At 37.4% G+C, this 24,604-nt stretch overlaps 1 protein-coding gene across 1 annotated transcript in view; it reads left to right on the top strand.

Annotated features, from left to right (window-relative positions):
- Positions 1 to 24,604, top strand: part of HHIP (hedgehog interacting protein) — a 70,817-nt gene that overhangs the window by 30,972 nt on the left and 15,241 nt on the right. The window contains exons 5-11 of the mRNA XM_069012889.1: positions 18,430 to 18,581; positions 19,021 to 19,194; positions 20,071 to 20,214; positions 21,106 to 21,227; positions 23,281 to 23,404; positions 23,772 to 23,902; positions 24,493 to 24,574. Coding sequence (XP_068868990.1) covers positions 18,430 to 18,581; positions 19,021 to 19,194; positions 20,071 to 20,214; positions 21,106 to 21,227; positions 23,281 to 23,404; positions 23,772 to 23,902; positions 24,493 to 24,574 — 929 coding nt within the window. The remainder of the gene's footprint in view (positions 1 to 18,429; positions 18,582 to 19,020; positions 19,195 to 20,070; positions 20,215 to 21,105; positions 21,228 to 23,280; positions 23,405 to 23,771; positions 23,903 to 24,492; positions 24,575 to 24,604) is intronic.

Here is a 24,604-nt window from a genome sequence, read left to right as displayed (position 1 = left end):
GCTGCAAAGCTTGGTAACTTGCTAACTCATTTATCAGACTCACATGTGTGGCTGTTTTGTATCAGGCATGGATGCAATAGAAAGCATTTCCAAGAGTAACTAGGAATTGTCAAGATACACTTCCGGGGATGCTTATAAAACTCTAAAATATTGGACACAATACATAATAAGACAATTAAATTCAGAGAGGCCGCTTTAAAGGCACATATAAAGTCAGTGGTCCTTGCTCACAGAGACCTGCTGTGCTGCTGCATGAAATTAATATCGTTTGGTAAAAGAGACCCATCATTGCTCTATATAGATCAAGGAAATTACCCAGGATATGCAGGTTACAGATTGTAGTCCCTGTCATGAATCAAGTGCAGAATTCCTCTCCTGATTTTTAGGAAGGTTCTTTGGAAACCTTCTTAGGTCAAGACTAGAAATTCTAGTAAAAACAAAAAAAGAAAAGGAGAGAAAGTCCATAACAACATAGCCAGTAGCTTGATAGGTTAGATCTTTAGACTGGATGTGTGAACTGGGTTTTTTTACTGATTAGGGTTTTCCAACAATTCCTGCCACTGAAATGTTTTCCCAAAAATCCTAGACTAGCATAAGGGTCACAGACTCCTGCAGAGGACAGTTACAATGGGGATGTCATTCTCTAATTTCATTGCCACACTTAACTACTCCACTTGCAGCACAAGGTCCCGAAGTCTTCTATTCCCTGGGCTGAACAAGCCCCACTCTGGCGGCCTCTCCGCAGAGGGCAAATGCTCCAGTCCCCATCCCCCCTTCACTGGACTCCCTGTGGTATAGTGACACCTCTCTGGTAAGAGGGGCCGTAGAACCAGGTGCTGTATCCTCTCTGCAGCCTCCTGAGTGCAGAGAGAAGGGAGGATGATGGGTTTCTCTGCTGCCTGTGCTCTTGTTAAACAGCCCAGTCTGCGGCTGGTTTTCTCCGCTGCCAGGGCACTCTGCTGGCTCATGTTCAATTTGCTGTCTGCCGAGACCCCACACTCCCTTTCAGCAGAGCTGTCCCCAGCCAGTCAGTTCCCTGCCTGCATTGTTGCAAATGTAATGGGGTTTGGAAAAGAAAAAGTCTGCAGGAATCTGTATCTGTAGTTCTGATTCATTCATTCTGGCTGGGCTACCCAGTCAGAGGTAGTTCTTCTCCAACTCAACGAAGATTGAGGTTTCTGTTTATAAAAACTAGAATCTAGAGATGGCCCCCCCAAGTTATCTTTCTTATCCTTTGTCCCTCTTCCCACCATGAAACCCATCCAGCTGCTTTAAACACTGTAAGGTTTAGAACTTCCTATCAAGCTGGCTCCTCTCTGTCTTAAGATTTGCTTTAATTCCTCAAAAAGCAGTATTCAAATGAGATTTGCCAAGTGTATGGATATGCATCAGAGTTCAGAAATAGCAGATGCTGTGATGCTGTTGACTTAATGGCTGTGAACTGCACATGCACATAGAAGGGTGTGAAAGAAGCCTCACTGCTCACACTATTTCCACTGAAGACTGTCCTTTAAGGGGTTGATTTTCAGAACTCTTAATCACTGCTGTAACCAGATACTTAGACTTGAATATTTATTATATACGTAAAGCATTAAATACTTATTGTGATTTATAGCTTGGGTTAGGATGTTATTTTTAAATAAGCCATGTAAAGTACCTTCAATCCTGTCCATTCACACACGCATGAGGCAGACTCCAAAATCATGAAATTGGCTTAAGAGCCACATGGTTAAAAAAATCCATTTGAAAACAGGGGGAGTGGAAATTCACTGTCTCCTTACTTTTTAGTTTGATTTGTGTTCTCAGACTTCTTCCTGCAATCAAGAAGTCTGAAGGTTTCAAATTAAAAAGCTGAAAACCTACTTGCAACCCTTTATTCTACTAATTTCAGCTTTCAATACACCTCTTATACTTTGCAAGGCTTGTAATTTAATTGCAAGCACTGGCTACATGACTTACTAAGATGTGTACACACAGCTATGTAGCTGAAAATTCCACAACATAATGAAATATTAGTTGTAATTAACAAGAGGCTGGATTGCTGAGGTTCTGTGGCATGCCTGCAAATGTTTGAGCCCGCATTCCTTCCATACAGTCAGCTCTGACGAGGTTCATAAGTCCCTCATGCAGTGAGACTGTGGGAAGAGCCCATATGGACAGAGAGCAGGGGAACCTGCTGGTGTTCTGGAGAATATCTGCTTTGTTTCAATCTTCATAGCAGAAAGGGCAGTTTTCATATTACACTTATTACATTTTGTGTGTCCCTGGGAGATTTTCCTCTATCAGTTCCAAGAACAATTGCAAGGAAATCTTTCTGAGTTTATGAATTTGTAGAGGAAGCAAATTTACCGCTTTTAAATACGTTTAAGCAGTTACCTTTTTATTCCTCAGATACAGCAAACTGTGTATAGCCTGTCATTTTTCAGAAGTTATTGTTCTTTTTCTCCTAAGGGAATATGGTTTCTGTAGCTTTAGTGAGGCTCTACTAATTATTACATACCTCATATTTCTAAAGAAGAAATTATGTTTATGTTAGCTATTTTTCTTTCAGAAATTGTTCCATTCAGTACTTAAGTATAGATTGCAAATGTGTGAATTTCCTATTCCTTTCTGGGGGGAAGGGAGAGTAATAGAAAATGCTGGCATTTATCAAAGAATAATATATCAGTGTATTACAGTATTCTGACAACTCTAGTAATTTTTTCTACTTTGAATTTGAATAACTGTCACATTTAGCTAATGTCCATTCAAATGCAAAAGTCACCATGTGTAAATAATGACATCATTTAAAACAGATGCCCAAGTCTTCCAACAACAACAACAAAATCAGGAATAATGAATAATATTTACTTAAATTTCAAGTTTATATTAAGTAATGCAATGTACTATTTGGAAAAGTTGTCAGGGGTCTTTGGATTAAATTGGTCCACATCATTTGTGTACTGCATATCTCCAGCTGATAATTCAAATTAAATTACAAATTAACAAGGATGCTGATGAGCCAGTCATGATGAAGCAACAAAAAATGAGTCCATGACACCTCCAAAACATTTTTTAAGTTTGATTCCAAGAAGCCTTTGCAGACCAACTGTGATAAATGGGCATTTGTCACGTGGAAGGGAAAATTGTTTCCTATGTGAAACAATTATGATGATGCTTACTTATTTTGAAGAGAGCAACACTGAAAAGCATGGTTCCTCTTTTCATGTAAGCCCTCAGACTTGGGACTGAAACTTTGGTTCTTACAGACAATCACATTTTTGTCAAATTGCTACTGCTGTACTCCTATCATTCCTGGACTGTTTGGGGCTTGGATTTGTTTTGTTTCAAACAAGTTACAAAGATGGCTTAACTTCAGAGAGATTTTCTTAATGAAATCCATTCCACCCAGAAGGTGTTCTCTCTAACAAATGGGAAACATCACTAAATTTAACCCGAAGTCTGAGCATATGGAAAGCTACATAGATGATGTCAGACATTACAAATATTATTTGTACTTGCTAGTTTACTTCAAGGGAAATTATGAGAATGACATCATAATGATGACTGACTAATTTTTATTAGTGTTTTCTCTCTGAAACTCTAGCCTTAGAGTTATAAAGAAAAACAGCTTTTAAAATGCCGTATCTGTTATTCTTTTCTAACACTTTGTGATTTTCTTATTTATAAAAGATATTCATATTTTAAAATACCATAGATACTATCAGCTCTTATTCTATGCCTTTGTCAAAAAAAAAAAAAAGTTATTATTTAATGTTCATAAAAGATAGGAAATGATCACATCTTCTTTTAAATTAATTGCTGCTTGGGTTGGCCTACGAACCTATAAACTCTGCTGGAACAGTTGTAGCTAATTTCTTTACAACAGTTTCTTACTATGGAAATGAATTATGTTGATGAAGGGGTGATGACCAGTTTAGGAATAGCGATATGTTTCTGCAGTCAGCAAAGACAAATAATCACAGGGTGCCACAACTTTGAAAACATCCAAAATCCACAGAACCTGTAGAGCTCTATTTTACAGCAAGAAATGTGGTAATCCAGGGTTGCATAAGTACTTTTTACAAAGGTCCATTGGGTAATTTTGCTGAGGACCTCTTGCAGGATCAGCTCCAGCTCTGCAGGACAGCCCAGGCGCTCTGTGTTACCTTCAGGGCCGGAGACAGCAGCAGCCAAGGACACCAATAAAACAGTGTCTCCTATGGCAAGGCAAGAAACATTTTTCAAGCTCAGACAAAGGGCATCCCGACAGGAATACTGTGAGAATCATCAAGGGACAAGATACGATGAGTTGAGTCAGTAGAGACTCCACAACTAAAATCTGGTGGGTGGCACAGCAAGTCAAAGAATTGTGGAGAATTCCCCTCCCGATTTTTAGGAACTTAGCACCACCAAACTGCATTCCTAGGCTCTTTACTGAGGACAACCATTAGGCCACAACACCCCTAATCTCCATGACCATATTAGTATCTTTCTCCAAAGGCTATTGCCCCATTCAGCACAGTGTTTATGGCTGACCTCAAAGGCAATGGTCCTATCAACGTGTTTATGGTTGAGCATGCTCATAGATGTAACGTGCATTAGGACCTTTGTTTATCCGTGAAGACTGTTTTCACGAGAAATTAATATTTATGGTGTCAAAGTGCTTACACACTTTAGGGTACTTAAATGCTGTGCCCCAATGGAGCCTTCGTATTCATGAATTAATTTAACATGCAAAATTCAGGAATGAATTTAGCATCAATAATCCCTGCCAGACCTGCATGTATGGCTCTGACTTCTGGCATAAAGTGATGCATTCTCAGTCTCAACTCCCACATAAATATATTTACATTAGGTGTGCAAAGGCAAGGTTCACAATGTGACTTCTGTGGCTGAATTCAAGTCCTACTGGTAAAGCTTTTGAGAAATTGCCCTCTCTCAGTCTTTGCCACCCTCTTGCCTCAGCAATGCTGAGTAAATGCCTAACTGCTCTCATTTCATTCCAGTGCAAAGCAAATAAAGTTCAGCAAATAACTTAAGGCTTGGTACCATCACACAGTGTTTTCAAATTTTTACTTCCAGAAAATCCAGCAACATCATCCATAAATGATGTATATTTGAGTTCAAAGATATCCCAAAACAAGATGTCTAGGTCATATCAATTCATCTCAACACAGAGGGAAAGTTAATTCTGAGACTGGTTTGCAGAGCAATTCTAAAGAGAGCTACATCACCATGTAATGGGGCTGTGCTCCAAGGAATGCTCCCCTAACCAGCCCCATTTGCAAATGATTTTCAGGATAAAAATGAGCAAGTGATCTGTAATAGATAATAAACAGCTAATCATTACATCACACATACCACATCAATTAATATTGATACATTTATTAAACCTCTTTTATATATGACTTACATTAAAGCATTCTATTTTATCAAGGATTCAAAGGGATTAGAGTTTAATTTGTTATTTTAGTATACTATACCTTTAAATTGTTGACATATAAGTTGTATAAATAGAAACACCATAAATCTCTTAAAAAATGTACCATAAATTTTTTATGTATGACCTTTAAGTAACAGCAGTCTGTTGCATAACTCTGCAGGGGAAGTCACATGGTGGAAACCTCATATTTCCTTAAATTTATGGTTGTTTCTTGGTGGTCTAAAAGACTTCTTTTTTTTTTTCTAAAGTTGTAATCTTAGTAAATTGTTTAATGTTTGGTCTAATGCAGGTCAATGTAAGTTCTTATTTAGATTTATAATAGGAAATATATAATGTCAGATACCAATGAAGCCTGGCTAATAAAGTCAAGGATACCCGTGTTATGTTTCATTATAATGATGTGAAGATAATGCCTTTAGCTGCATAACCACCACGTTAGCTACAGACCATTAAATAATCTTTATGAAATCTCGGGGTAAGATTAATTAAGAGAAAAAATACTCAATTTTTTCCAGCATTTTTTTCCCTCCTCAATCAGAAGTATTTTTGATTGATAAATCCCCTCATCACCATTGTATCCGATCTCATTTACTGACACTGAAAGTCAAGTAAACGCTGAAGTGGAGAGAATTGGCTGCCTCATGTTCTCCTGTTTTGTACTAGAAAAAAAAAATCAGTGGAGTTTGGGCATGTGCCTAAATGCTTGCTGAATTAGGGCCTTATATAAAAAATTTTATATTAAGGTGATGATCATTGCCATTACTTTGAGGAAATTTTTCTCTTTCCAACTCCAAAAGAGTTTGGTTTACACTCAGAACAGTGTTATCAGCATCAACAGAAAAGGTCTGCCTCAAGTTAAAACATGCAAGTGAATATAAGTTGCATGAACAAGAAGAAATTATTAGTGGTTTTCCACCTCCACTGAAATCCTCAGAATCCAAAACAGGAATTTACAACACTTGGCAGAATAAAAATTAAACCCCACTCAGAAATGTCAATATTTAACATACGTAGTACAACCATAATTTAATGAGTTCTTTAAAAATACACAGGCACATACATGAAGTGCACAATTTTCAAAACCCTTTTTCCCCAACAGTGGAATTGAATGTTGGAGGCATAACAACATCAGTTTATTCTTTCCTATAAAATAAATTCTTCTAGATAGTCTCAACTCCCACGTAAATATATTTACATTAGGTGTGCAAAGGCAAGGTTCACAATGTGACTTCTGAGGCCGATTTCAAGTCCTACTGGTAAAGCTTTTGAGAAATTGCCCCCTCTCAGTCTTTGCCATCCTCTTGTCTCAGCAACTTATGGTACATAAAAGACAATTTATTTAAGCCTTAAGATATGCAAATCAAGCATGTGTGCACTGTTTATACCCACTCATGTTCCACTTTTGGGGCTACAAAAACAATTACATTTGATGAGAATTTAATCTACAAGGCCAAGGAAAACTGCCTTCACCTAAATGCTGGATGCAAGTGTATGTAGTGAGTATGTCCATAACACCTAAGCATAAACAGCTTGGAAAATCCAAGCTCTGCACAGTCATAAATCCTCCCCTAAGAGGCAGATGTGCAAGGCAGATGTGCACGTTCCACAGGAGATGCAAGTGAAAGCAGTGCTTTGTGTGTGCAGCCTAGCAAAGGATGAGGGCAGCTTTAGATTGGATATTAGGAAGAAAATCTTTACCATGAGAGTGATGAGGCACTGGCACAGGCTGGCCAGAGAAGCTGTGGATGCCCCATCCCTGGAAGTGTTCAAGGCCAGGCTGGATGGGGCTCTGAGCAACCTGGTCTAGTGGGAGATGTTTCTGAGAATAGCAGGGGGGTTGGGACGAGAAGATCTTTAAGGTCCCTTCCAACCCAAACCATTTTAGGATTCTATGAACTAATATAACACAATTCTATAATGAAGCTCAAAGGGGTACTAATGATTCATTTTCAAGGAACAAGGGATGGATTTACCATCAGGTCATACATCCATAGGCTACTAACTAACAAGCAGAGAACTCAGCCCTGCTAATCTGCTCGTGCTTGCAGTTGCAGTGGGCTCTGTAAAAGGCTGCTGTTCATGCCTCCAGCCTCACTGCTTCTCCAGACAGCCCATGTCAACCTGAATGTAACCCATCAATCAAAGATACCCAAAAGTGTGCCTTTAGTGTCTTAACAACATTTGATTCAAGAGATTTTGGTCAGCTTGTCCAGAGCTCTCAGGTGCTAGGCAGGTTCAATGTACACTAAATAAGAATGGAAAATACAAGAATGATTTTTTTTTTTTTTATTTTTTATTTTTTATTTTTTTTTTTTTTAATTCTGACTTCTGGATAAGCAGTAAAACAATGCTAAATAAATATCTCCAGGAGGGTTTAACAGTGAGAAATCAGATGTGTCAAAAATCTGCTGAAAACCAAATGAAGACCAAAATAAAATAACAGCCACTTCACTGTCATCGTATGAGCATCGCTCAGTGAAGGAACAGATAACTTGTATAATGAGTGTGCTTGAGCGTGGAACAGGGTTAATCCAGAATCTTGACAGACATGAAAGACCAGCAAACCTTTAATTTTCTCAATAATTTCATTTAAAAAGAGCATTTAGAGCCTGAACTTAGAGGAAGGATGATACTACTCAAGGCTAGTCTGGAGAAGAAGGAAAATGTGCACCAAAAAGAGAGCCTGGAACTTTTTCCTATGCATGCAAGGCATTCATTATCCTCACAAATAACAGAAAAATCAGCACTGCTGAGGCTTTCACAAGTAGATGAGGGTGTCAAGGGAGAGGCAAAAATCCATCCCGCAGGCAGCGAGTCTTAAGAACCTCAGAATGCTGGCAATGGCTTCGTTAGAAACCAGAGAGCCTTCCTATGCCAAGAACAGACACTAAAATCTCAGACAGTTAATGCAAGAACAGGATAGAGAGAAGTGAGAATATTCTGAGATTTTGAAAACATACTCTCACCAAGTGTGGACTGAAAGGTTCTCAGAAAGGATCAAATGAAATATTTCATTTCAGTGTTGACATTCTTTTAACTAAAACTAATTTCTAAACTGAAAACAACCCACTGAAATAATCAAAGTTCCCACTTTTACATGTATTAAAACTGGATGTTTCAAGAATTTCAAAACTATTTCACTTTCTGCCCCCCAAATACAACATGTGTCACAAGCAAACCTCCTTTTCCATCAGGGAAAGCAGGGGCTTGGACAAATCAGCATTTTCCAATGCTGTCCTTACCCAGAGAGCTTCCAGCCATTTGTACTGAAGACATTTTTCATAGTAATTTACTGGTTGTCTTAGGACAAATGAGTTCTGAAGTTCCATGTCTGCATCAGCTATTGACGCACACAAACATATTCCTCCAATTATTCCATATGCATGCAGTGCCTCACCCTATTTCATTTTTATAACTGTGCATGCTTAACACATTCCTTCTTTGCAATGTCCAAAACTATCTTTGCATTCTCAACAAGAAACATATTTCTCATTCACACATCTTGGGCCAAACCCAGATGGTATTAGTTTCCTACAAGGGTATTTCCTGTATGTCTGAATTGTCAACACGGCTGTGGATTGCCATCATTCTCCTCTTATATACAGATTCTAGTCATGGAGAGCAAACCGTATATCCTCCACCACCCTGGTTTTTCCACTTGGCACATTTCATACAAATATTCACATCTCTCTCCAAAATACTAATATTTTTCTCACTATTTTAGTTGAGAGGTAAAGACAAGACCTATATGAGGGATCCGCAAAAAACGCCTGATTATTTTAGCTTCCTCTGTCATGCGCAAAATGTCTGTGGAAAAAATCTGGATATCTCTGGATTTATTTACTCCTCGTTTTCAGGTAGCTGGCACATTACATATATTTTTTAGACTTACTGAAAGAACTAAAATAATTGCTTAAGTCAGTATTTAAAGCCAAGCTTAACTGCAGTAGTGCAGACAAGTCGCTTGCTGGCCTTTCTGCCCTCGGCCTGCACAGCTCCTGGGGCACCAGGAGGCTGATGGGATTGGCAGAGAACCAGTGAGAAGAATCCTTGGGCATTATCAGAGAATTCAAATGCTTTTTTTCTTCTCTGCTCCCATTCAGTGCCTTTTCAGAAATGTGGGAGTTCAGTGCTTAAATGTGTTTCTGACCCAGGTACAAACACAGTGCACATGCATGATTTTTGTTGAAAAAATACGATCATAGCCTTTTTTGGATTTTTTCTAGCTACGTTTGTATCAAGACTCCAAAAAGTGCAGTCTTTATATTTCAAGGACTTCAGATAACAAATACAGTTCCAATGCTCACACTCACATGTGGAAGCTTAAAACTCAGTAGCAGATGCTGGACATCCAAATGGGTTTTCTGTTTGCATTTGTGCCAATAAGAAAAGACTGTTTACTTCTTGGAACAGCTGAATGGCCAAAGAAAGTAGGTATACACAATTTCAATACTGGAGTAAGAAGACATAACAGAGTGGGCTAGCCTTCATCCAGTAGTGCTGTTGTATGTCTACTGGTAAAATGTTGAAGAACACTTAACAGAGCTTCTAAATACAAAGTCTGACTTTGCTTATTACTGAGAAAACCAGCAACACATGCAACCAGCATTTGCTTTGAAGATATGACATGTTATTATCAAAACTATGCTGAATGCTGATGCTAAATATAGGCTGAAATATGCCTCTCCATGCATGCAGATTTCAGAGTCCGAAAGTTCTTCAGATATTAGAGAGCAGAATAGCATTTGCTTTATCACTAGGATTTGCACACACATTTTTTGGCAGCTGAAAAATAGTGACGTGTTCCCATCTTTTGGGGCCTGCAGGAAAAGCCTCACGTTCTACGTGGGGTCTCTGCCCTCAGGAGAGAATCTCAGACAAGAGCATAGGAGGAATATAAGCATCAATTGCAGTTAACCTTTTATATCCTTCCCATCTCTCTCCTGTGTTTTTATGTTACTTGAACTTCTAGCCTTCAAATTTTCTCCCACGCCCCTACTAAAAACCATTGAGATAATGCAATTTTCTAGTTTCTTGCAATAAGAAGAAAAGGAAATTTTAAATGTCTTGCAGAAATTGCTTTAGAGCCTTTGATAAGTACCTTCGGAGCCTTAGTGACCAAAGCCAGAAATTTGCTTAAGAAATAACCTTCAATGAAGAAGATTACTTTTATATTTTACAGTGAAGATGAGCATCATTTTGATAAGCCATGGAACTCACTCTTCTCTCAAAACAGTGACAGAGCTCATAAAGGCCACAGTTTAATCCAGGTTATGTTGCAAACATGAATGATTATCATAGCAATACTTGGCAAAGAAACACAAATGGTGTGGACTGAATGAAGTTCCTCTAGCCCTTTATTACTCTCTGGCAAAATGTATCCTGTTGAAGGGGTGATTTAAAATTCTTTTTTAACCATTTCTTTTGCAAGATGCAGACTGTTAGTAACTTTTGTCACTTGCTGAGCAAGTTTTAATACCCATTAGTGTGCAGACAACAGTAAGGACTTGGAGACCAATCTAAGGGGAAATCCATAGCTTTTTTCCTTCAAGCTGGCTGTGGTTTTCTGTTTTCTCCCCCAGCCCCACAATATTTAAATACATAGGTCATGTGAATGTACCATTCCTTTTGCAACCAGAAAAGGCAAGTATCTGCTCTAATAGGTGACAATTTAGCACTGAAAACCAAAGGAGAAAGGCAGAATTGTTTGTAAGAGTAATGTCATCATGGCATCTTTCCATTTGCATCCCTCTTTTTTGAAACTAGTTATTTTTTAATGCCTACAATTAGACAGATCAACATTTCTGGTTTTAATTTAATGCAGAGAGTATGATAATTGCTGTTATTCTGTTCTGAATTATATTCCTAAATTTCCATATAAAGTGGTCACGGTAAAACAGCATGAATTTGTTTTCGATTATCGGAGTATAGAATTTGTTGTAGGTTCGTTCATTTTACATAAGCACTGTCAAATTTGCTTTGTGTCACCATTCATCCTCTTTTTTTCCCTCTCTCAGCAGAAAAGAAAATAAGTCTTACAGCACATTTTAAAGTGCTGTAGACTTTTTTGTTGACATTTATTAAAATTAGGAGCTCAAGAAGATCTTCGTATGATAGTAGGATTTTTATATTTCCATAGCATATTTTTATCCTTAGGAAGGACAAAAGTGACAGCAGTGATTGGCTGAAATGCCAGGCCATAAAAAAAGCAACTTATGTATTGAATTATAATTCTTAGAGTCTTTTGACAACTCTCTGCCATTAATCTGTATTTTAAGCAAAATGAAAAATTCTATTGAACGTCCTACTGAAAAGTAAATATAAGTTTTATATACCTAGTGAAGGAATGAGAGCATGAGAAAACTAGAGCAGATGGCTGAAAGGATCATAGTCAAATTAGAGCATTGGTACAGCAGTAGATCACTAATAAGATTAATTTGTATCGTTTGTGTGTTAACAGAAAAATAAAGTCAGATAGCATCAAAATAGGGTGTAAGTTTAAAAAAGTCATTCTTGATTAGAAGAGGTAAAGCCACAGTTTTGGTGACTGGGAAAAAGGATTATTAGTGTCTTGTAATCATGTCATGTGTTTGCAAACGTTAATTGGAACATAGTCTGTTCTCTGGGGGGTATCATCTGAGCCAATTTTATTGGACTGCCCACTGAAAAAGAGTTGTAAAATTTGCCTTTATCACAGAAGTGGCATGGAAAGGTGGGTAAAGCTTCAGAGCTACAGAAAGGAGGAGAAAAAATACAAAAGGTCATCAGGTCTATTCTCCCCTATTAATGAAGGATTTTCATGGTCAGTAAATTTCTGAACACTTACTGCATTCCCATTCACTGGAAGGAAGCTTTCTCGCTGTCCTGGAAGGCTAATTCTGCAACACAATAGACCTCAAACCAATGCAGCAGAAAACCTGTCAGGGAAAGACAGTCTGTAGTGGAAGAATGCTGAAGAGGAAAAGTGCAGGAGAGCAGATATGCCAAATAAATAAATAAAAGACCAGAAAGTGGAGGCGTGCCAGGGAACTGAGAAGGAGCATGCTTATTTTTTACCTTCCCATAGTGGCCTCCGCTGGTGAACCACTCACTGAGTTGCTGGTGGAATGTAAAGCTTCCTTGAAAATAAATCCAGCTGGGGACAGAGGTGGAATCACCACCTGTGTTCCCAGAGGATAAATGCTGCTTACAGCTCAAGAGGCCTCTGTGGTGCAGGAAAGTGTGTAATTCACACCTTCCTGAGCCAGCTTTACTGAATGCAATAATCATCTGGTCTTTATTTGAATCTCCCTCTTCCGGGACTGATTTCCACTGTCTTCTGTTATTCCAATTCTCCTAAAGCAGTGCAGTACATAAAGTTTCTCAGTCCAGATGCAGACCTCACATGGGCTCATGGCCACCTCCTTGCAAGCACACTCACAGCCCTATGTCACTCTGCCCAGAACTGCTCAATTATTGGCTGGCTCTGGGCAGTCTCAAAGCTTTCAGCTGCTCCCAGCCAATAATTGGGAGAGTTGCGAAAGCAGGATTTCTGTTGTACCAGAGGAGTGTGAAGGAGGCAAGCTGTGGGTTTGTGTTGGGTTGGCATCTGCATTTCTAAGTTTCATGTACTTTCTTTAGGAGGATGGGAAGAAAGAATTGTATTATCAGGGGACGAGGATTGTCATTTGGATTAAACTAAAGACTTGCCCAGCAGAACAGCAAAATCTGGAGTTGAGGAATTAAAAAAAATAAGTACAGAGGACTAGGACTAGAAGTGAAAGGTCCTCCATTTAGTGACTGGTATCTTCAAAGGACTGTGAAGGTAAGGAAAAGAAAAAAAATGATCCCCCCATGTCAAAATTTTGTCTTTGCTGCAACAGAAGTAAGAAGAAAAAAAGAATCAGGGTTTAAGTTCTAGTGCTATCAAACATCAGAACAGAAAACATTGTGATGGATGCATTTTGGCCTTTTTCAGCTAAATCCTGCCCTGCACCTAAATGAATAAAAAGCATCTCTAACTTCAGTAGGTTTTGTGCTTAAATTCCAAGTCAGAGTACAGTCATTTAAGTATTTCTCATGTATAAATTTAATTGTCAAGCATTCTTGTACCTAAAGTTATTTTAAAGTCAAGTATTAAAATAGTGCATTTCTTGAAATCAGTAAAAAAAAATGAAAATGTTTTTAAAAAATCCTAAGATAACTGCAAAGCCCTTTACAAACAAGGAAAAAAGTGAAGCTCTGCAACACAAGAGGAAAAAGGAAATGCTTTGGAGATAGGGTCTAGTATGTAGACCATACTGAGCCATGACATCAGTGTAATTATTTTCCCCTAAGGTAAATGTCTTAAGTTACAAATGCTTCCCTTGCCAGAGGCCTCAGGCCCCACAGATAGCAAAGCACTTGAGTCCTCAACACCCAAGAGGTCTAGTAGGAGCTCTGCTCCTGCAGCCTGCCTGCAGCCCAGACAACTTCTGTTCCTTTCATTCTATATTTGCTGTATTTCCACCAGGCAGGGGCAATTCCCTCTTGTGGAGCTCAGAATAGGTGGTGCAGCTTGAAGGGCAGGGTGTACCCCTGCAGCAGACCTTGGCAGGCTTCTGCTTCTGCTGGAGTCATGTTTCTATCCTGTGCTGGGGCCAAATTTCCAAAACATGGCGATTAAGCAATGACTTCCCACAGAGAAGAATACCTGACACTGATCTTCAGCCCTCACGAATCTCTTTCTGAAGAGTTCAGATGGTGCTGCCTGATAAGAGACTTTACATCCTTCACCCATGTTTTTTACAAATAAAACTCCTTAAGATCAAACACTTGGTAAGGCATATTGATTATGCTATTTATTACATAGGAAATAAACTAAAGGTGACTATATTACTTCAACAACTTACCCAGCATTTGCACTATAATAATAGATGAAAACAAATGATGCAAAGATATTAGAGTTAAAATATTAAGTCAGTGTTGAATTTGCATAATTTATGCACTGCCCCTTTTAAAAAAGGTTGTTACTCCATTCCAACATGAGAGTGGGTTAGTCTAGACAAAAAAGTTAAGTATAAATACCATTCTGTAACAAATATATATATACCATAATAGTACTGTTAGGTATAAATACCATTATTTTATAAGTATTATATAAAGAGCGCATTTTGAAATCAATTTTAAAGGAAAACTTGGAATATGCTACCTACATTATTTACTATTAAGCCACACAGAGTAATGGAAATAAATGGTCATGTCTGGTTTTGCTTACTAGCATTAATTACTACTAAGGATACATAATTAAGGGCCATACATACAATATGATTTATTTTAAATTAAATAGTTTAAATACCAGTTAAAGCATTCCTTTTTATATTTCTCTGTATTTACTATATGTAATAACACATATATTGACATAATTAAATGGCAGCATGTCTTAAAAATAAGGGCAGCATATGTTTCTGTATCATAGAAAAAGTGTAATACCTTAATAATATTATAAAACTTCTGTCTATAATATCAGAGACATACCAGAGTACATTTGAAAGCACACAAACTGGAAGCAGAGCCCACTTCTAAGGAATAGTTACACGAAAATAGCACCATTCTATAAAAATCCAGTATTCACATGCTTCACATGCAGCATTCACAATGCAAGTGACTTCTCTTAGTGTGAGTCAAAATACGAAGTGGATCATGTTGTGCACTTATTTAACATTTTTACAAGTGTAAATATGTCAGAAATTACAGTGCAAAAAGAAACAGCCACTTGAAAATGAAAAATATAGAAACACTTTGTTTTAATGTTTACTTGGCTTTGTACTGACTTTATAGAATTCTGATTAAATTATTTTCATGGCTATGGTCTTAAACTAGACCAAACTGGGGTTTAAAGGTACAAGGTTCCTGGCCCAAGGAAATCAGGTTTGGAAGAAGTGTAGTATTGGTGCAGAAGGTGTCACTGCCAGGGAACAGGAGAGGGGAGCGTTCAAGCTACAGAGCAGCACAGGCAGACATAGAAAGTGGGAGCTGCCAGATTTAGTTACAACACCAATTTCACATTGGCCCCAGTCCACAGTATGTTTAAGTAATTAATACTCATTTCAGCCAACCATCATTCTTTGTCTTCAACAGACATCCCAATGGAATACAAAGATTTGCCTCATTCTTCTTGCCCTTCCTTATACAACTGACAAACATTATTGGTTATTCCATCAAATAGTGCAGTGCAGAATCTCATACAAGCTGCTTTATCATCTACAGTTTGTTGGTGCTGGTTTCATCTAAAGGGAAACTTTCAAAAAAAAGGATGTCAATAACTTACTAACCTGCCAAGAAAAAGATCCAGATATTTGACACATGGTATGCCCAGGAAAGACTGAACAGCCTGGGATGCTGGTTTCACATCAAAAGTACATGGATAAAAAAAGTAAAAGTGAGGAATATTCTAGAGAGAAAGTCTGAAATTTTGTACATAATTATTTGGTTTGATAGTACTAAAATGCCTGCTCCTAAGGGATTTTGCTGGATATCTCTCAATTTACCACACAGCATATGAGACAACACTACAGAAAACCATATACTTTCTGGCACATAGAGGGCATTTCAAAAGCTGTGGAAGTTGTGGCAGTGATTTGGTTGGAAAGAACAGGTTTGCCAGTTAGTGATAAAGCTGAAAATACACATGAACAATCAGTTTCTAAAACCAGGAAAACTAAATATGGAAAAACTCATCTGGATTTCTAGTTGAACGTAAGCCAGCTAATGGCTTGATGCTGCACTGATTTCAGTATCTTGGAGGGATATCCAGAAAGTTTTATTAACTGCATGAATAAATAGACTTTAGAACAAAATGTCTATCTGACTTTGAAAAACAGCAGTGTGACTTTTCAAGAAGCAATAGAAACAATGTACAAAGAGATATATTGCAGTCTAACAGAATCGTGCAAGACAGCAGTGAGTCAAAGTCCTATGAATGCAACTTGCCATAGTTACTACCTTGCAGGTCCCATGTTTCATCCATTTTTCAAATTCTTGCTTCATGTGTACTTCATTAAAAGCTCTTAATTTAATTTTCACCTGTTTATGCTTTCAGCAACTTTGCTTTCACACTGAGACGGCTGCCATGGTATCAAGCACTAAATAAAATCTTCAGCTTAGTAACAAAAAGATCTCTTCTTACTAATACTTTCAATAACTCACCTTGCATGGCAGACCTGGTGTGACTCATTGACATTCCTGGGCCCTTAAATGAGTTGAACTCATCTCTCATGAGAAGAAATAGGATTGTCTTTGTCTGGGCACAACAGATAGAATCATTCATCAGGAATCTTTGAAATATGCCTTCCTGTTCCCAAAGCAACTGATTTGCCTCCCTTTGCTTCAGACTTTATCAGAGCAACTTGGTCAAAACTCTTAGAAACTCAAACAATAATATCTACAATCAGTTCAGACTCAGCTGCAGAATTATTTTTGGCTCACAAGTGAGAAAGAGCTGGATTGCCAGTGCCTTCATCCATGATGACTGCAACTGATTTGGCAGCTCTAACTAGACTTTCAAAACTAACCTCTCTGATAACCCCCTGAAACTAAATTTCTCTAGCAAACAAACTAGCAAATTTTGCCTGCCTCTAAATTAGCAGGATCCGGATTTCATTGTACAAATCTGTTTGTATGGAAATCTCGTGACCTACTTACATCCCCATTTCTGATTCAGGTTTCTCTTTGGTGGTTGTGATTAAAAAGGAAGTACAGCAATCATGTTGAATTAAAATAAATTAAAGCTGTGCACTTTCCCAATTAGGCCCTTTGTGGGATGACTTTCAACAGGAAGACAGGCCCATCCATCACTCTGAAGTGCAAATACATTTTAAAAGGTTCATTCTCTCTTATAATTTAAAATTTCATAATTAGTTATCTTGGGTGTGGTTAGAGTTGCAAAATGTTGTTTCCTTACGGGTGCAGAACTGGAGCACTTGAATCTGCAACAGTCACTGGTTCTAGTTTTGAAGGGCTGGAGAGCCCTGAGTTAAACTCCAAAACAACTATCAGCTTGTGAATAATCACATATATGAATTGAATTTGAATTGTTATCTGTGTGCTGTGTTTATTTCTGTGCCTCAGCTTCACTCTCTGTATTGCCTCAAGAGCAACAAATGAATCTAAGTTTTATTCTTCATTTTAACAAATTCAGTTTTAGGCATAGTAAGAGTACATACAGTTTTAGAAGCTTTCTAGAAGCCGAAAAGAAAATTGCCTTCTATTTAAGTGCACAGGGTATTTGCATTGTCACAGTACATTACATAGATTGGATGCTTAACATATAACTGTACTAATCTTCATGGCAAACATAATAACAAAAGAAAGTTGTTCTGAGATTTTTCTATTTTTACTTTAAAAAATAACAAAAAACCTTTCCAGTGAGGGACCACATGTAAAACTATGGTTTCTCTGCACACAGACCAAGGCTGCTTATTACCTACAGTACACCAGCTATGATGAACAGACCACCATAGTTGTGACAACTGATGTTGCTGCCTCCAGGGTAAAACAAAGGTTTACATATTACACAAGCAATTTAACTGTTTTCTAAACATATTGCCAAGACAGTGGGAGTTGGCAGCCAGCACTATGTTTTAGGTTTTGGATACTTGGATTAGAAGTGACTGCTGATTATAGACCTTTTTATTCGTCTTCTACGAATTACAAGCAACCTAGTAACCCAGCAAAGAATCCTTCACAGCACTTAAACTTGTCTTCATGGCTTCCCAAAGATTACAAACACAAATCACTCCACAAAAGTGGCGTAACAGACTTGTGCATAGATAACTACATAAGGCAATTGTCTTGTTCTAACTCTTAAAGACTTCCCCAAAGTGAAATGTTTTATAATCCTTTTTGTGCAGTAGTCAGGAAAGAAATAAAAGAGTTTGGGCAAAGATTATCCACAAGAAAGAAACTTTTTTTTTTGGGTTCCAGCTGAAACACAATAAAGAACATAATTAACTTCACAATTCTTTGTGTTTTTCATTTGACTGCAGGGAGGAGATGAAAGAGGACTGTTAAGCCTTGCATTCCATCCCAATTACAAGAAAAATGGAAAGCTGTATGTGTCTTATACCACCAACCAAGAACGGTGGGCTATTGGACCTCATGACCACATCCTTAGGGTCGTAGAGTACACAGTATCCAGGTATCAGTAGAACTCTAAAATTCACAAACTCTCTATTTCTCAGCAACCTCTGCATTTTAGTATTTCTGATTTCTAAAATGAATACAAGGTTTACAATGTATAAACTTAGGCACCTGCAGAAAAACTAGTGTGGCTTTTATTTCAAACTTTGGGTTTGGGATGACAGGAAGTACACTGTTTTTTTATTTTTAAGACTTTTTTTCAGTTATTTGGTCATGTTTTAATTATAATTACTTCCTACTTATTGTGTATAGGCTGAAAAATAATTGTTTGTGAATGGTAGAAGATTGAAATTTCTCAGAAATAACTGTTAGGCATTTTTCCATCAAGTTACAACATCTACATCTCAAAGTATCATTTGAATGAGTCAAGTGTATTTTTAGAAAGAAGAACAATAATAGTGAAATGTGAAAACTGTGTTCGTATCTTTAACTTCCAGGAAAAATCCACACCAAGTTGACATGAGGACAGCAAGAGTGTTTTTAGAAGTAGCAGAACTACATCGAAAACATCTAGGAGGACAGCTGCTCTTTGGCCCAGATGGTTTCCTATACATTTTTCTTGGAGATGGCATGATCACTCTAGATGACATGGAGGAGATGGATGGCTTAAGGTACAAAAACTACCAGTGGATAGACTGCTATTATTGTGCTTAAAGGCTTCTGTGGCTCAGCAGAATTGCAGGTGATAATGCAGTTTTTAAGTATTTTTTAAGTATAAGGATATACTTAAAACCCAGGCCAGAGGGCAATTGTAATACTGGGTTTTAAATTAATGTAAAGCAACGGGAGACTGAAACAGATTAATGATGAAGAAAGACAGAAAGGAATGAATTTAAACATCACATCTTTTCATGTTTATAAAAAGAGTTTAGGTGCTCTTCTTCTACTTCTTCTTTCCTCCATCACAATCATAAATGGAAGGTAAAACATTTTAGTTACTCTTGTTTCACATAACAAGAAAGTTCTGAATCCTTACAAAAAAGTATCAACATCTCCATTCAAATAATAAAAGTTTTTTCTCACTTGCTTTCTATATATTTAGTCTTTGGATTGTACTGTGACTAGAAATCATTGAATTCAAGAGTAGGATCCAAAGTGTGAGCAAAAAGCATTATGTAATTACAATGTGATAATATCCATAGTTACTCTAGATGACACAGAGTATAAAAGAGTTAGTAGCCTTATATTTGAAGCCATAAACAATTTTGATGTTTGGAAAGTTGTTCTTATTGATCAAGTTGATTCCCAACAACGTGGTCAGAGGTGTTTTAATCTGCACATAACGAGGCAAGGTATTTGCCAAACTGAGACTTGCATAGGCTCTGCTACTCTTCTTTGGACTTGCATGCACCACAAAATCAATCTCTATGTGTTTAATCAGTAAAGTGGGTCATTTATTTTGCTGGTTCACTCTAGTATTATATGGATTAAATCTACCAGTAAAATACTTTTAAAAATGCAATTATTTTACCCTCCAACTCTCTCAGTGATTTTACAGGTTCTGTATTGCGCCTCGACGTCAATACTGACCTGTGCAATGTCCCTTATTCCATCCCACGGAGCAACCCACACTTCAATAGCACAAACCAACCTCCGGAGATTTTTGCACATGGACTCCACAATCCAGGCCGGTAAGTAAGTTTCAATTAAACTGAAATTACTCTAGAGCAGACACTGTTTTCAACCAGACCTTTTTTTATACACTCAGGCAGCAATATTTCAATAATAAAAGCACTCATGCACTTTTTGAATCTTCCACTCCTCCACCTCCATACATATGTCACTGTTAGAAACAAATGTACACTGGTAAAGGGGAAAGAGAAGAGCATGCACAACTACTACAAGTCAAGACCAAAATGACAGAAACAAAGTACAGCATTTTTAGTTTTAATAAATAATAAAATTACTACCTTTGTGAACACAAAGAGCTTGAATCAGAGAGTTGGTAAAGTACAGCTGAGATGGGAATCTTGACTGGGAAAAAAAGGCACGTGGAAAACAAATGAGAACATCTGGTGATATCTAAACAATAGCAAGGAGGAGAACAATGCTTTAACTAAACAACACATAATTCAGCAAATTAGGTGGGTGGTAGTACTGAAGTGACATTTAAAGTCATGGTTTGAAAAAAATCAGAAAGTCAAGTTGCTCAGATAAGGAGTTGATTCTTGGACTTTTTAACAGTCCAAAATTCCTACACCATGTAAGTTCATTTAACTTGGTTAAGGCACTATTCCTTTCAGGTACTATAGAGCAGACTACATTTTATCACTACGGGAAAACTGTTTTACTTCACATTACATAGATGTGGTGTAGGAATGGGAAAGTTGAATTATCTCTTGTGTATAAATCTTACCACATTTCTCAGGTATTTTGGCTCAGCATGAAATAGGTCCCTCAAATGAGTAGGTACCACAAAGAAAGAATAATACTTTAAAATGTAATGCTTCATATTGATAATTATATGTTATGAACTCACCTTTCTCATGGATTTTCTCTTTTTTTCTCTTGTTGTTTTACAGTTGTGCTGTGGACCGGCACCCAACAGATGTGAACATCAATTTAACTATACTTTGTTCAGATTCAAATGGAAAGAACAGATCTTCAGCAAGAATCTTACAAATAATAAAGGGTAAAGACTATGGTAAGTTCTATCCAGGGTAAAGCTGCTGGCAACAGTCAGTTTCTATGTCTATGGAATAATAAATAGAAAGCAGAAGAGAATACATAAAGGACTGTATAGCCATGATAGGAAACTTACAGCATACATAGGATAGATAACTTATCAGACATAGAAGTGAAAAGTTCAATCTTTTCAAGAGAAAACTTCAATGTAGAAGCAGATAAAAGCTGCAGGACAAAACCAAATTGAAATGACTCAACTTTGTTCTTGTTGGTGTAGAATACCATGTAAATAAGATTTAACAAATTTGACAGTTGCTAGTCTGTCAAAGATCTCACTGTTGGTGTATATTTTGGCTCATAAAGCGAATATTTTGGAATATCAGGAAATGATGAAAATGTATTCTCAGTCCTTCACAAATAACCTTTTAAGACAGAGAATGGAAACCTCATGTAATGTGCCTCTTATAATGGAAAAAGTGAGATAGACAACAACAGACCACAACCAAACAGGGAAATAACTGAGCTCTGTTTAAATGTTACTAAAAATAAAAAACTTAGAGAAAGGCACTATGCTACTACTTCATAATAAATGACTAGTTTAGATTAGATTACAAAAAGATAAATATACTCAGTTAGGGACTTTAATATATTAAAGGGATGCATGTTCTCTCTGAATCAGTATGATTGTCAGTCACGATTTCAGTTTGATGTTTAACTCTGGTGCTCACCAAGATCTCTTGCTAGTTCAGGCAAGCCAGGTGACCCTTCCTCTGAGCTATCACCTGCCTTGACTGCCCATTTAGCAGCTTGTAAATTCCTGATGGTAACATGTGATAAATGCCAGCGGTGTGTAAAGGCAGTGAGAACTGGCCTGTCTCCTGGAATGTAGCGTTTCCCTTCCTAATTCACATCCCTAGGTTCTCCCACCTGTACTTCCCTTAAAAGCAAAGCAGCTGTGCTGGCTGGCAGAACAGTACACAATAGCATAATGCAATTGTACTGCTTCAGTTATTGCATGTATTTTCTGTGTCTGTTTTATAAAAGCCAAACCAAAAAATAATATTTGGTTAACCACTGCTCCAGTGGAATTTTGACTGCATCCTTATTGCAGAGTGTAAACTAAGCAATATTGTGTCTATCCAGAGCAGCTTGCCAATATTAATACTAGGCTGTGGGTCAATGGCTTCAATAAAAAGAGTTCACCATCCTTTTCTCCCCCATAAAATTTCAGCTCTAACTCATGTAGAACAATCTGGGAAATGCATTTATCAAAGACTTGCAGATAGCCCTCTGACTAAAAAAAATTCCTATTAAAAAATGCTCTATTGCCTATAGCTTTTTTTAAAATTATGCAGCTAGCATGTCAAATGGAGCCTACTTGTGCCCTAAACAGTATTTGATTGCATGAATAGGAACATGTACACTGAAACTTCCTTGAAGAATTATTTGATAGGACTAAACTCTGTGGTTTTGTGAAATAAAAAAGGAAAAAAAAGTGTATAGGAATTGCAACTATACAGCAGCATAAAAAAGATTACCATGAGAAGGAACAGCCAGTAATACCAATGTTTTATGGGATGTAACACACATACCATGCTTAAAACTGTGATTTGGAAAGTTTCTCAAACCATTGAAAGGCTTTCAAACCAAGTTCTACTGAAAATCACTGGAATTTCTGCACTGGACTCTACAGTGAATGGGGGTTATTTTATTCCTGAAGTTCAGGAGATCCATTCTGCAGACTGGATTGACATGTAGAAATTAATAGCAGTAATTACACTGATTTCAATGGAAGTCCAACCTAATCTTTACGTAGTTTTATTCTCCCTGCTTGTACACATGGAAGAAAACAATTATAGCCTCTTCTTTGGAAATCTCTAATGGATTGTTTCCCAACCAGACTTTGCTGTAATTTTCTGATTTTTTTTAACATCTCATTTCTGGCAACACATCTTGAATTCTGAGGAATCTTTAAATGGAATTAATGTCTTTTCTTGAAGCAGTAACATTTTCATAAATGTGCATCAACATGAAAAAGCGTATGATCTAATGCTATGGTAGTTCCTTTGCAGAGAGTGAGCCCTCACTTCTAGAATTCAAACCATTTAGCAGTGGATCCCTGGTTGGTGGATTTGTATATCGGGGCTGCCAGTCAGAGAGGCTCTATGGAAGTTATGTGTTTGGAGACCGCAATGGGTAGGTTTTGTACAACTCACTCTTAAACAAAAATGTGTGTAAAGTGTAAGGTGTATTTAGTCACTCAACTGCCTGTAGAAAGCAGCACCTACAGCCTTGTATGTTGTGTCACTTTGCCAGTTTAGCAGCGTGGTAATGCAGATTAGATTCTAGATTTGGGAATAAAATAGCACAGCATTCTGATGAATGGTGACATACAGAACATACCTAATCCTTGGAAAAAAGTACAGAAAATCATAAGACAAGGAACTGCACAAATTTATCTATGAAGCTACTTGCAGCAATTGTTTACTTATTTATCTGGACAATGAGAACTCTCTGTTCAAAATGTAATATAACAGTTTGTTTTATGTGTTTTTGAATATAGAAATTTTTTAACGCTGCAACAGAGTCCTGCAACCAAACAGTGGCAAGAGAAACCCCTCTGTCTTGGCAACACTGGCTCATGTAGAGGTTTCTTTTCAGGCCCTGTCTTGGGATTTGGAGAAGATGAATTAGGTAAATACTAAAAGAATTGTTCTTAAATCATAAGGCTTATCAGTAATTCCTGCTGAAGCATTCATAATTATAGTAAATGTTTAAAAAGAAGGCTATCTGTCCTTTGCCATAGCTGTCTACACTGCTCTCAGCTACACCTCAGCAGCCTTGCAGGAAGAACTGAGAAGAGGATGTGTTGTTGCAAAGGGCAGTCCTTACTGTGTCTCACATGCTGTGAACGTGTCACTCACTATGACACAATGTATAAAACATTTGCTTTTCTTCCCAACATTACAGAATTAAGAGGCAAAGATACTGCACGAGCAGACTGACTCCCCTCTTCTCCCTTCCTCACTGATTTAAATTTTTTAACCAATTCTATACTATATGAAAGAAAAAACTCTCACGATAGAAAATTTTTCACATTTTAGCATCGGTTTGGGGAAAGTTCTTATATAAATTTTCAAATAGCAAATGATTCTGTTGTATATTTCAGTGTTTCTTCTGAAGTTTTATTAATTTCATTTGGCAAATACAACTAGATCACAAAAGTCATTTATTTGACATGTTAGGAAAGGAGAACTAACTTATTGCACTGGTTTCCCTTACAGGTGAGATTTACATATTATCAAGCAGTAAAAGTATGACACAGCCTCACAGTGGAAAACTCTACAAGATTGTTGACCCAAAAAGGTGAGCACTGCATTTCTCTGTAAGATCAGC

The sequence above is a fragment of the Aphelocoma coerulescens genome, chromosome 4 (assembly GCF_041296385.1).
Source record: "Aphelocoma coerulescens isolate FSJ_1873_10779 chromosome 4, UR_Acoe_1.0, whole genome shotgun sequence".
Taxonomy (NCBI): domain Eukaryota; kingdom Metazoa; phylum Chordata; class Aves; order Passeriformes; family Corvidae; genus Aphelocoma; species Aphelocoma coerulescens.
This window is presented reverse-complemented; position numbering and strand designations above follow the sequence as displayed.